Source organism: Homarus americanus, unplaced genomic scaffold (genome assembly GCF_018991925.1).
Source record: "Homarus americanus isolate GMGI-L3 unplaced genomic scaffold, GMGI_Hamer_2.0 scaffold3186, whole genome shotgun sequence".
NCBI lineage: Eukaryota > Metazoa > Arthropoda > Malacostraca > Decapoda > Nephropidae > Homarus > Homarus americanus.
In genome coordinates, this window is record NW_024730375.1 from 37,161 (window position 1) to 50,697 (window position 13,537).

A 13,537-nucleotide genomic window follows, 5' to 3' on the forward strand; every position below is an offset into this window, starting at 1 on the left:
AGCCGCCGGGGCACAGGTCAAACGACCCACAACTGGGCCTGGCGGGCGAAAAATGAGAACAGAAAGAAATTGAAGATCAGTATCCTGGTTTATTCCTTGCCTGTGTTGTTACCAGAAGTATGTCGCTTAGAGAAAAGCAGAATACTAGTGATGACCCTGTTCCTAATGTAGCTGACACAAGTGGTGCAGTTTGTGATGTAAATGACTTTGGTATTAGGGAACTATATGTGTCTCAAGACAATTCTGTTAATGACAGTGAGTCGTATTTGACGGAAGCCAGAGGCGCCAGTGGCGATAATCCCCCTGAAGTCACTGGTGACGTATTTGACAACATTGAATACTGATGTAATCCCTATAGAACAAGTACCCATAAATAGGAAAATATTAATTTTTGACCAGGAAAGTGACCCAGAGTTGTTAAGAGTTGAGTAACCGTTCTGTAAGCAAAGAGGAAGCTGATGACTTGCCTGTTGTTACTATTCAGACTCTGGCCTCCTGATGAGGAAATTTAGACCACCCTTGGTGCCTGCTGGGGAAGACTGGCGTGTGAATAGACTGAAGCTCTACTACTCCAGGAAGGGATTGTATGTGTCATGGAGACCCAGGAGTCACAGGAACAAGAGCAAAATTTCCTGGTGGAGGTTCCAGTTAATCTATGCAATTCACAGATTTTAGCTGATCTCTCTTCTAAAGTTTTACATCTTTCACAGTTACAGGTTGAAGATGTCAAGAGGATGATTCTGAGGGAGGAAGTGAACCATTTGATTCAAAACAAACTCGTCGAACCAAGTGACAGTGACTGGGCGTCACCATGCGTGCTGGTGCCAAAACCCAATGGCTCCTTCCTCATGTGTACAGACTACAGATGGGTAATTGCTGTGACCAGGGCTGACTCCTACCCTCTTCACCGTATAGAAGACATCCTTGACAGCATCGGGCCGGCAAAGTTTGTCACGTAGCTCGACCTGATGAAGGGGTACTATCAAGTGAGGCTGACGGAGGAATCAAAGAGAATTACTGCCTTCATCACTCCTGATGAACTTTGGCAGTACAAAGTCTTCCCATTTGGGCTTCACAGTGCCCCTGGGACATTCCAGAGGGAGCTGAATGTGGTGAAGTCTGGGCTTCCTGGTGTCTGTGCCTACTCGGATGACCTGCTAGTGACAGCAGTTACTTGGGAGAAATACAGGGAGCGACTTCGTGCCCTTTTTGCCCGCATTCAAGAGCACAACTTCACTGTCAAACTGGCTTAAAGTGAGTTTGGCTATGCAACCCTCACCTACCTTGGCCAAGTGGTGGGCCAAGGGAGGGTGGCTCCAGTCATCGCAAAGATAGAGGATCTACAGCGACTACTGCCTCCTTCAGGTTGTAAAGCTCTGTGTAGATTCCCTGGTATGGCAGGATTCTACCAAAGATTTTGTAAGAACTTTGAACAAGTGTCGGCTCCTTTGACAGACTTAGTCAGCCCAAAAAGAAGGTATTTGTGGATAAAAGCATGTCAGGTTGCATTTGAAACCCTTAAACAACTGTTAAGTTCAAGTCCAGTGTTAAAAGTGCCAGATTTTGACAAGCCTTTTCTGATCCAAGTTGATGCCTGCAATGTGGATGTGGGTGCTGTGTTGTTACAGTTTGAAAAAGGTAGACTACACCCAGTTTACTTCCACAGTGTTACACTAAAACAACATAAGCGTGGTTATACCACAATGAAAAAGGAGGCTTTGGGGCATTTGTTGGCTTTAGAAAAGTTTGCAGTGCATTTTGAAGGTTCACCATATCTGGTAGAGGTGTATACAGATCAATCCTTTACAATTTGTAGAGATAAATAGAATCAGAATACTTAGGTGGGCTTTGCACTGCAGCCTTCAACATAAGTAAAACATAAAGGAAAAACAATCTTTTGGCAGACACCCTGTCCCATGATGTATAAAGTTCCTTTTTTTGTTAGTAAACTTTTAAATAAGATGGGGAAGTTACGAGTGTCTGCCATAAGTTTCTGTTCTTGTTATGAAATATATTGGTTCGGATGGTGTATGGTTAGCTCGAGCAGTTTTGCTCATTACTCGCCCACAGTGAATGATCCGTCATTTAAGTATTAACTTTGTTTATTACATTGTGTATTTATTGTCTTATGTTTGAGTGTATTATATTTGATTGTTAGAGGTTTGTATATAGGTTAGATAAGTGGAATTAATGTCAGTAATATTTAAATAAAGTTTATGTTTTGGCCAATCAGGATATGCTACATCAGTATTTACTTGTGAAAGTAAATTAAGCTGGTAAGTAGTCAGTCTTTGCTTCTTAAGTAAGGTAGTATCTCTCTCTCTCTGGTGTTTTGGGTTGGCATTTGTGTGTTTTGTTTGTAATGTGATTTTGTGTGATCTTGTTGGACCTTCAGTCCTTTCTTAGCCACTTCCAAACATCTTGTCGCATTATTATTATTATTTTATTTTATGTACACTACTTTTAAAAAGTTCGGTGCAGGTGAGATCGATGAGTTCTGAAATGATATGACACTGTGATATATGGGAAGGTTGGTAGTGTATCTCCATACCCCCCACTAGGTGTTGCCATATGGCTGACAAACATAGCTGGAACAACTCGCCTTTCCCATTACTTATCGTCACTGGTCTCAAATTGTTCACTCTACAGTATGCACCAATACTTTTTTGTTTGCGCGAGTGTACATATGTGGTGGTGGGAATTATTTAATAAATTTTCATTGACTTGTTTAGGTTTGGACCTGTTGAAACTGACCTTTGTTGGGAGAACTTGGGATTAAGAATACAGTATAATAATAAATACTGATATATTTGAAAGACTTAAGGATTTGTGTTGATGTAACGATCTACCTCGAATTCGTAACAGTATGAATAAAACTCCATAAGTAAAACAACGTTATGGTGATACTGTATGTCCATTTTGAGGTCTGTCTCCGAAACACTTCCATTTAATGTATATTTAAGTGTTGCTGTATCCATCTGTCAATGGCATGTTTTTATATACCTTGCTTCTATCCAGCATGATACATAACATTAACATAGCTTAAAGGATTTCTTTTATTGAAGTGTTCAGACTGCCATACAAATCACGACTCCATCCCCAAATCCTATTCCCAACTTTAACTGTTGCTGATATGGTGAGCAGGGGTACCAACTTATGATGATCTAATGGGGATCATATCAAGGTATTTCAAATTGTAGCAATGAAAAAATCTAACGATACTTTTTGAGGGGACTTCATTAAGTTGGGGTGCATAATAAAAATTATTTAACCCTGTTGATGTAGTATCTCACCTGTGACTGCTGATAACTGGACAACACATCTTGTTGATCATCACTACAGCTGTCCATTGACTTACACTCTACCAGCTTCAAATGATCCTGTAGCTCTGAGAGTGTCAGGGCCTCCATCACCACCTCCAAGTCTGTTTTTGGGGTAAATAGATTAGTTAAAACAATGCACCTCAATTTTATTTATTTAATCTTTTATTAGTATAAAAGGTTTAAGCTAAAGAGAACTTGATTTTGATTGATGAATAAATATGTTTACATTATAATTAAAGCCAACTATGTCTCCACCAACTGACCCAACCAACTGTGTCTCCACCAACTGACCCAACCAACTGTGTCTCCACCAACTGACCCAACCAACTGTCTCCACCAACTGTGTCTCCACCAACTGTGTCTCCACCAGCTGTGTCTCCACCAACTGCCAACCAACTGTCTCCACCAGCTGGCCCAACCAACTGTCTCCACCAACTGCAACCAACTGGGTCTCCACCACAGCCCACCAGCATCAATCCCACCAGCTGACCCAACTGTGTACCTGCCCCCCACCAACTAGGCCTTGACCAGCATGTCTCCACCAGCCAGCCCAACCAACTGTGTCTCACCAGCTGACCCAGCAACAGCAATGCTCTCGGCCACCCAGCTGTGCTCCGCTTATGTCACCAGCGGCCAGCCAACTGTGTGCTCACCAGCGGCTAACCAACTTGTCGCAACTGTTGCAACGTGTCACCAGCACCCCGGCCACACGCGTATCGCGGCGATATATCGCAGCCTACCAGCTGTATGTCCCAGCGGACCAGCTGTTGATATCACCAGCTTGTGTCGCAGCAATGACCGCACCTGTTATCCGCAAATGATGACCAACGATATCGCTGACTGACCAGCGTGTCCGACCAGCTGTCTCACCAACTACCCAACCAACTGTAATGTCACCAGCTGACCCGACCGGTAATGTCACCAGCAGGCCTGGCTGTTATCCAGCTGACCCCACCAACTGTGTATCCACCAGCTGATGACCAGCGATATGTCCCAACTGCTGACCAGCGTTAATGTCACCGGCTGACCCTGACCAGCTGTTGTGTCACCGCCCGACCAGCTGTGATGTCCACGCAGCTGACCAATGTTGACCCAACCAACAATGTCACCAATGACCCAACCAACTTAGTGTCTCACCAACTGACCCAACCAACTGTGTTCCCACCAACTGACCCAACCAACTGTGTTCCACCAACTGACCCAACCAACTGTGTCCCACCAACTGACCCTACCAACTGAGTTCCACCAACTGACCCAACCAACTGTGTCCCCACCAACTGACCCAACCAACGATGTTCCACCAACTGACCCAACCAACCGTGTCTCCACCAACTGTGTCTCAACCAACTGACCCCACCAACTGTGTTCCACCAACTGACCCAACCAACTGTGTTCCACTCAACTGACCCAACCAACTGTGTCTCCACCAACTGACCCAACCAACTGTGTCTCCACCAACTGACCCAACCAACTGCAGTTCCACCAACTGGACCCAACCAACCGTGTTCCACCAACTGACCCAACCAACAACAAGGTTCCACCAACTGTGTCTCCAACTGACTCCAACCACCCAAGGTGTCCATCAACTGTCTCCACCAACTGTGTCTCCACCAACTGTGTCTCTCACCAACTGACCCAACCAACTGTGTTCCACCAACTGTGTTCCACCCAAGTGTCTCCACCAACTGTGTCTCCACCAACTGTGTCGTCACCAACTGACCCAACCAACTGTGTCTCCACCAACTGTGTCTCCACCAACTGCAGTTCCACCAACTGTGTTCCACCAACTGTGTCTACACCAACTGACACAACCAACTGCCTCCACCAACTGGTGTCTCCACCAACTGTGTCTCCACCAACTGTGTCCCACCAACTCCTTGGTTCCACCAACTGTGTCTCCACCAACTCTGTCTCCACTCAACTGTGTCTCCACCAACTGTGTCTCCACCAACTGATGTCTTCCACCAACTGACCCAACCAACTCTGTCTCCACTCAACTGTGTCTCCACCAACTGTGTCTCCACCAACTCTGTCTCCATCAACTGTGTCTCACCAACTGTGTTCCACCAACTGTGCTCCACCAACCTGACACCACCAACGTGTTCCACCAACTGTGACAGCACCAACTGTGTCTCCACCAACTGTGTTCCCACACCAATGTTCCACCAACTGTCTCCATCAACTGCATGTCTCCAAATCAACCGTGTCTCCACCAACCTTCCACCAACTGTGTTCCATCAACTGTGTCTCCATCAACTGTGTCTCCATCAACCGTGTCTCCATCAACTGTGTCTCCATCAACTGTGTTCCACCAACTGTGTCTCCAACTGCTGAGCACCAACTGTGTCTCCACCAACTGTGTCTCCACCAACTGTGTCTACATCAACTGTGCTCCCATCAACTGTGTCCCCACCAACTGTGTCTCCATCAACTGCTCCACCAACTGTGTCTCCACCAACTGTCTCCATCAACTGTTCCACCAACTGTGTCTCCACCAACTGCACAGCAATTCAACTGTGTCTCCACCAACTGTGTTCCACCAACTGAAGTCTACATCAACTGTGTTCCATCAACTGTGTCCCCACCAACTGTGTTCCATCAACTGTCTCCACCAACTGTGTCTCCACCAACTGTGACACCACCAACCGTGTCTCCACCAACTGTGTCTCCACCAACTGTTCCCACCAACGTGTCTCCACCAACTGACCCAACCAACTGTGTCTCCACCAACCTGTCTCCATGAACTGTGTCTCCACCACTGACCCAACTGTGTCTCCCCACCAACTGACCCAACCAACTGTGTTCCACCAACTGACCCAACCAACCGTGTCTCCACCAACCGCGTTCCACCAACTGACCCGACCAACTGAGTTCCACCAACCGACCCAACCAACTGCGTCTCCCACCAACTGATCCCAACCAACTGTGTCTCCACCCAACTGACCCAACCAACCGTGTCTCCACCAACTGTCTCCACCAACTAGTCACCACCAACTATGTCACCACCAACTGTGTCTCCACCAACTGTGTCTCCACCAACTGTGTCTCCACCAACCGAGTCACCACCAACCGTGTCACCACCAACTGTGTCCCATCAACTGTGTCTCCATCAACTGTGTTCCACCAACTGTGTCTCCACCAACTGTGCCTCACCCCAACTGTCACCACCAACCGTGTCTCCACCAACCGTCACCCACCAACTGTGCTCTCAACACCAACTGTGTCTCCATCAACTGTGTCACCACCAACTGCTCCACCAACTGCATGTTCCACCAACTGTGTCTCCATCAACGTGTCACCACCAACCGTGTTCCACCAACTGACCCAAATCCAACTGTGTCTCCATCAACTGACCCAACCAACTGTGTTCCACCAACTGACCCAACCAACTGTGTCTCCACCAACTGACCCAACCAACCGCGGTTCCACCAACTGTGTCTCCAACTGACCCAACCAACTGTGTCTCCATCAACTGTGTCTCCACCAACTGTGTTCTCAACTAACTGTGTCTTCTCACCAACTGGACCTAAACCCAACTGTGTCTCCACCAACCTGTTCCACCAACTGTGTTCCACCAACTGTGTTCCACTAACTGTGTCGTCACCAACTGACCCAACCAACTGTGTCTCCACCAAATGTGTTCCACCAACTGTGTCTCCACCAACTGTGTCTCCACTCAACTGTGTCTTCACCAACTGACCCAACCAACTGTGTCTCCACCAACTGTGTCTCCACCAACTGTGTTCCACCAACTGTGTTCCACCAACCGTGTCTCCACCAACTGTCTCCATCAACTGTGTCTCCACCCAACTGTGTCTCCACCAACTGTGTCTCACCAACTGACCCAACCAACCCTGTTCCATCAACTGTGTCCACCAACTGTCCCACCAACCTGTTCCATCAACCTGTTCCACCAACCGTGTCTCCACCAACTGCTGTTCCACCAACCGCAGACACCACCAACTGTGTCTCCACCAACTGTGACAGCACCAACTGTGACAGCACCAACTGTGTTCCACCAACCTGTGTCTCCATTCAACTGTGTCTCCACCAACTGTCTCCATCAACTGTGTCTCCACCAACTGTGTCTCCACCAACTGTGTCTCCACCAACTGTGTCTCCAACTGTGTCTCCATCAACTGTGACACCACCAACTGTGTCTCCATCAACTGTCTCCATCAACTGTGTCTCCACCAACTGTGTCTCCACCAACTGTGACAGCACCAACTGTGTCTCCACCAACTGTGTCTCCACCAACTGTGCTACACTCAACTGTGTCTCCACTCAACTGTGTCCCCACCAACTGTGTTCCATCAACTGTGCTCCACCAACTGTGTCTCCACCAACTGTCTCCATCAACTGTGTTCCACCCAACTGTGTCTCCACCAACTGTGACAGCACCAACTGTGTTCCACCAACCGTGTCTCCACCAACTGACCCAACCAACTGTGTCTCCATCAACTGTGTCCCCACCACTGTGTCTCCATCAACTGTGTCTCCACCAACTGTGTCTCCACCAACTGTGCACACCACCAACTGTGTTTCCACCAACTGTGTCTCACCTCAACCTTTGTCTCCACCAACTGTGTTCCCACCAACCGACCCAACCAACTGTGTTCCACCAACCGTGTCTCCATGAACCGTGTCTCCACCGACTGACTCCAACCAACTGTGTCTCCACCAACCTGTTCCACCAACCGACCCAACCAACTGTGTTCCACCAACTGACCCAACCAACTGCGTTCCACCAACTGACCCAACCAACTGTGTCTCCACCAACTGACCCAACCAACTGTGTTCCACCAACTGACCCAACCAACCGTGTCCCACCAACTGACCAAACCAACTGTGTCTCCACCAACTGACCCAACCAACTGTGTTCCACCAACTGACCCGACCAACTGTACTCCACCAACTGACCCAACCAACTGTGTTCCCACCAACTGACCCAACCAACTGTGTCTCACCAACTGACCAAACCAACTGTGTCTCCACCAACTGACCCAACCAACTGTGTTCCACCAACTGTCCCACCAACTGTGTCACCACCAACTGTGTCACCACCAACTGCTGTTCCACCAACTGTGTCTCCATCAACTGTGTCCCACCCCAACCGCAGTTCCAAAACCGTGTCACCACCAACTGTGTCACCACCAACTATGTCTCCAACTGTGTCTCCACCAACTGCAATTCCACCAACTGTGTCACCACCAACCGTACCACACCAACGTGTCTCCACCAACTGTGTCTCCACCAACCGTGTCACCACCAACTGTGTCTACATCAACTGTGTCTCCATCAACTGTGTCACCACCAACTGTGTCTCCACCAACTGTGTCCCCACCAACTGCTCCATCAACTGTGTCACCACCAACTGTGTCTCCACCAACTGTGTCTCCACCAGGTTCCAACCAACTGTGTTCCACCAACCGTGTCACCACCAACTGCATCCACCAACTGTGTCTCCACCAACTGTGTTCCACCAACTGTGTCTCCACCAACCGTTCCACCCAACTGTGTCTCCACCAACTGTTCCACCAACTGCGTTCCACCAACTGTCTCCACCAACTGTGACACCATCAACTGTGTCTCCACCAACTGTGTCCCCAACCAACTGTGTCTCCATCAACTGTGTCTCCACCAACTGTGTTCCACCAACTTGTCACCACCAACTGTGATCCACCAACTGTGTCTCCACCAACTGTGTCTCCACCAACTGTGTCACCACCAACTGTGCTCACCACCAACTGTGTCACCACCAACTGTGTCACCACCAACTGATGTTCCACCAACTGTGTCTCCACCAACTGTGACACCATCAACTGTGTCTCCACCAACTGTGTCACCACCAACTGTGCATCCACCAACCGTGTCTCCACTCAACCTGTGTCTCCACTCAACTGTGTCCCCACCAACTGCTGTCACCACCAACCGTGCATCCACCAACTGTGTCACCACCAACTGTGTCACCACCAACTGATGTCTCCACCAACTGTGTCTCCACTGTGTCTCCACCAACTGTGTCTCCATCAACTGTGTCTCCACCAACTGTGTTCCAACCAACTGTGTCACCACCAACTGCATCCCACCAACTGTGTTCCCAACTGTGTCTCCACCAACTGTGTCACCACCAACTGTGTCTCCACCAACTGTGTCACCACCAACTGTGTCTCCACCAACTGTGTCACCACCAACTGTGTCTCCACCAACGTGTCACCACCAACTGTGTCTCCACCAACTGTTCCACCAACCGTCACCACCAACCGTCACCACCAACTGTGTCTCCACCAACCGTGCATCCAAATCAACTGTGTCTCCATCAACTGTGTTCCACCAACTGATGTTCCACCCAACTGTGTCTCCACCAACTGTGTCACCTCACCAACTGTGCATACACCAACCGTGTCTCCACCAACTGTGTCTCCACCAACTGTGTCTCCATCAACTGTGTCTCCATCAACTGTGTCCCCACCAACCGTGTCTCCACCAACCGTGTATCCACCAACTGCGTCTCCACTCAACTGTGTCTCCACCAACTGTGTCTCCATCAACTGTGTCCCCACCAACTGTGTCACCACCAACTGTGTCTCCACCAACTGCATCCACCAACCGTGTCTCCATCAACTGTGTCTCCATCAACCGTGTCCCCACCAACTGTGTCTCCATCAACTGTGTCCCCACCAACTGTGTCCCCATCAACCGTGTTCCATCAACCGTCCTCCACCAACTGCAGTTCCACCAACCGTGTCACCACCCAACCGTGATCCACCAACTGAGTTCCACCAACCGTCTCCACCAACTGTGTCTCCACCCAACTGTGTCACCACCAACTGTGTCCCCACCAACTGTGTCTCCATCAACTGTGTCCCCACCAACTGTGTCTCCACCAACTGTGTCCCACCAACTGTGTCTCCATCAACTGTGTCACCACCAACTGTGCCACCATCAACTGTGTCTCCATCAACTGTGTCCCCACCAACTGTGTCACCACCAACTGTGTTCCACCAACTGTCTCCACCAACCGTCTCCACCAACTGCTCACCACCAACTGTGTCCCCACCAACTGTGTCTCCATCAACTGTGTCCCCACTCAACTGTGTCTCCACCAACCGTGTCCCACCAACTGTGTCTCCACCAGTCTCCATCAACTGTGTCACCACCAACTGTGTCTCCATCAACTGTGTCACCACCCAACTGTGTCTCCACCAACTGTGTCTCCACCAACTGTGTCTCCACCAACTGTGTCTCCATCAACTGTGTCTCCAACCAACTGTGTCCCCACCAACCGTGTCACCATCAACTGTGTCTCCACCAACTGTGTCTCCACCAACTGTGTCACCACCAACTGTGTATCCACCAACTGTGTCTCCACCAACTGTCTCCACCAACTGGACTCCACCAACTGTGTCACCACCAACTGTGTCTCCACCAACTGTGTCTCCATCAACAGACGCCACCAACTGTGCATCCACCAACTGCATCCACCAACCGTGTCTCCACCAACTGTGTCCCACCAACTGTGTCCCCACGAACTGTGTCTCCACCAACTGTGTCACCACCAACCGTGTCCCCACCAACTGTGTCTCCATCAACTGTGTCCCACCAACTGTGTCCACCAACTGTCTCCACCAACTGTGTCTCCATCAACTGTGCATCCACCAACTGTGTTCCATCAACTGTGTCCCCACCAACTGCACCACCAACTGTGTCTCCACCAACTGAATCACCACCAACTGTGTCCCACCAACCGTGTTCCACCAACTGTTCTCCACCAACCGTGTCACCACCAACTGCGTCTCCATCAACTGTGACGCCACCAACTGTGCATCCATCAACTGTGTCTCCCACCAACTGCGCATCCACCAACTGTGTCTCCACCAACTGTCTCCATCAACCGTGTCCAACCGTGTCTCCACCAACCGTGTCACCACCAACTGTGTCTCCACCAACCTGTCTCCATCAACTGTGACGCCACCAACTGTGTATCCATCAACTGTTCCACCAACCGTGTCCCCACGAACCGTGTCTCCACCAACCGTGTTCCATCAACTGTGTCCCCACCAACTGTGCTCACCACCAACTGTGTCTCCAACCGTGTCTCCACCAACCGTGACGCCCACCAACCTGTCTCCACTCAACTGCATCCACCAACCGTCTCCACCAACTGCATCCACCAACCGTGCATCCAACCAACCGTCTCCCAACCAACTCAGTCTCCATCAACTGTGTCCCCACCAACTGTGTCACCACCAACTGTGTCCCACCCCAACTGCGTCCCACCAACTGTGTCTCCATCAACTGTGTCCCCACCAACTGTGTCCCCAATCAACTGTGTCCCAATCAACCGTGTCTCCACCAACTGTGCTCACCACCAACTGTGTCTCCAACCAACTGTGTCTCCCACCAACCGTGTCTCCAACTGTGTCTCCACTCAACTGTGTCTCCATCAACGGTGTCCCCACCAACCATGCTTCCACCAACCGTGTTCCTCATCAACTGTGTCCCCACCAACCGTCTCTCCACCCAACTGTGTTCCACTCAACCAGGTTCCACCAACTGTGTCTCCACCAACTGTGTCCCACCAACTGCGTCCCCACCACCGTTCCACCAACCGTGTCCCCATCAACTGTGTCTCCACCAACCGTCCCCACCCAACCAGAGTCCCCACCAACTGTGTTCCAACCAACTGTGCATCCACCAACTGTGTTCCACCAACTGTGTCTCCACCAACCGTGTCTCCACTCAACTGTGTCCCACCAACTGCACACCATCAACTGTGTCTCCACCAACTGAGTCTCCACCAACTGCTCCACCAACTGCTCCATCAACTGTGTCACCACCAACTGTGTCTCCACCAACCGTGTCTCCACAAACTGTGTTCCAACTGTGCTCCATCAACTGTGTCTCCACCAACTGAGTTCCACTGACTGACCTAAATCCAACCTGTCTCCCAACTGTCTCCACCAACTGTCCCCACCAACTGTTCCACCAACTGCATCCACCAACTGTGTCACCCACCAAACCGTGTCACCCCACCAACTGTGTCTCCACCAACTGTGTTCCACCAACTGCACCCACCCAACTGTTCCATCAACCGCTCCACCAACCCGTTCCACCAACCGTGCTCCATCAACTGTGTCCACACCAACCTCCCCACCAACCGTGTCTCCACCAACTGCATCCACCAACTGTGCTCACCACCAACTGTGTCTCCACCAACCATGTCCCACCAACTGCTCCACCAACTGTGTCTCCACCAACCAGTTCCACCAACCAGACACCATCAACTGTGTCTCCACCAACCGTGTCCCCACCAACTGTGTCTCCATCAACTGTGTCTCCACCAACTGTGTTCCCAACCAACCGTGTCACTCACCAACTGTGTATCCACCAACTGTGTCTCCACCAACTGTGTCTCCACCAACTGTGTCACCCACCAACTGTGTCACCAAACTGTGTCACACCAACCGTGTCACCACCCAACTGTGTTCCACCAACTGTAACCCAAATTAACTGTGAAACCATCAACTGTGTTCCACCAACTGTCCCAACCACCAACTGCATCCACCAACCCTCCATCAACCGTGTCTCCATCAACTGTGTCCCCACCAACTGTGTCACCACCAACTGTGTCTCCAAACCAACTGTGTCTCCACCAACTGTGTCACCACCAACTGCGTCTCCACACCAACCATGTCTCCACCAACCTGTGTCTCCCACCCAACCAGCTCTCTACCAACTGTGCACCCCACCAACCGTGTTCCACCAACTGCAGTTCCACCAACTGTGTCTCCACCAACTGTGTCTCCACCAACTAAAGCACCACCAAGCCACCACCAACTGTGTCACCACCAACTGTGTCTCCACCCCAACTGTGTTCCACCTGTCTCCACCAACCGTGTCTCCATCAACTGTGTCTCCACCCAACTGCAAGTTCCAAACCAACTGTGTCACCACCACCAACCGTGCATCCACCAACTGTCTCCACCAACTGTGTCCCACCCCAACTGTGCTCACCACCCAACTGTCCCCCACCCAACTCAGTCACCACCAACTCCCACCAACCAGTCCCACCCAACTGTCCACACCAACCAGTTCCACCAACCGTGTCTCCAACCTACCAACGTGCTCCATCAACGGTGTCCCCACCAACCAGTGTCCCACCCAACTGTGTCCCCAGCCAACTGTGTTCCAACCCCACCCAACCGTCCTCC

At 50.3% G+C, this 13,537-nt stretch overlaps 3 protein-coding genes across 3 annotated transcripts; 2 read left to right on the top strand and 1 right to left on the bottom strand.

Annotated features, from left to right (window-relative positions):
* The first annotated feature begins 5,509 nt into the window (after positions 1–5,509).
* LOC121866958 (uncharacterized protein PB18E9.04c-like) lies at positions 5,510–6,771 on the top strand. Its single transcript, XM_042366719.1, has 3 exons — positions 5,510–5,743; positions 5,830–6,040; positions 6,383–6,771. Exons 1-3 carry the CDS (start codon positions 5,510–5,512, stop codon positions 6,769–6,771), a joined length of 834 nt encoding a protein of 277 aa, XP_042222653.1.
* A 452-nt stretch (positions 6,772–7,223) lies between these two features.
* Positions 7,224–11,770, bottom strand: LOC121866959. The gene is made up of 7 exons (XM_042366720.1): positions 11,732–11,770; positions 11,502–11,636; positions 11,028–11,189; positions 9,616–9,859; positions 8,407–8,507; positions 7,767–7,859; positions 7,224–7,331 (listed from the first exon to the last, which is right to left on the bottom strand). Exons 1-7 carry the CDS (start codon positions 11,768–11,770, stop codon positions 7,224–7,226), a joined length of 882 nt encoding a protein of 293 aa, XP_042222654.1.
* Positions 11,771–11,790: 20 nt separating this feature from the next.
* On the top strand, positions 11,791–12,240 carry LOC121866960 (gibberellin-regulated protein 14-like). The gene has a single exon (XM_042366721.1). It carries the CDS (start codon positions 11,791–11,793, stop codon positions 12,238–12,240), a length of 450 nt encoding a protein of 149 aa, XP_042222655.1.
* Positions 12,241–13,537: the final 1,297 nt, after the last annotated feature.

Coding starts and splice junctions, on each gene's coding strand:
- LOC121866958 (XM_042366719.1), top strand. CDS start 5,510: ATGTCTCCAAATCAACCGTGTCTCCACCAACCTTCCACCAACTGTGTT. Junction 5,744..5,829: donor ACTGTGTCCCCACCAACTGT/GTCTCCATCAAC, acceptor CCAACTGCACAG/CAATTCAACTGTGTCTCCAC. Junction 6,041..6,382: donor ACCAACTGACCCAACCAACT/GTGTCTCCACCA, acceptor CCACCAACCGAG/TCACCACCAACCGTGTCACC.
- LOC121866960 (XM_042366721.1), top strand. CDS start 11,791: ATGCTTCCACCAACCGTGTTCCTCATCAACTGTGTCCCCACCAACCGT.
- LOC121866959 (XM_042366720.1), bottom strand. CDS start 11,770: ATGGAGACACAGTTGAGTGGAGACACAGTTGGAGACACG. Junction 11,637..11,731: donor GAGACACAGTTGGAGACACG/GTTGGTGGGAGA, acceptor TTGGGGACACAG/TTGGTGGGGACACAGTTGAT. Junction 7,860..8,406: donor ACACAGTTGATGGAGACACA/GTTGGTGGAACA, acceptor GTGGAAACACAG/TTGGTGGTGTGCACAGTTGG.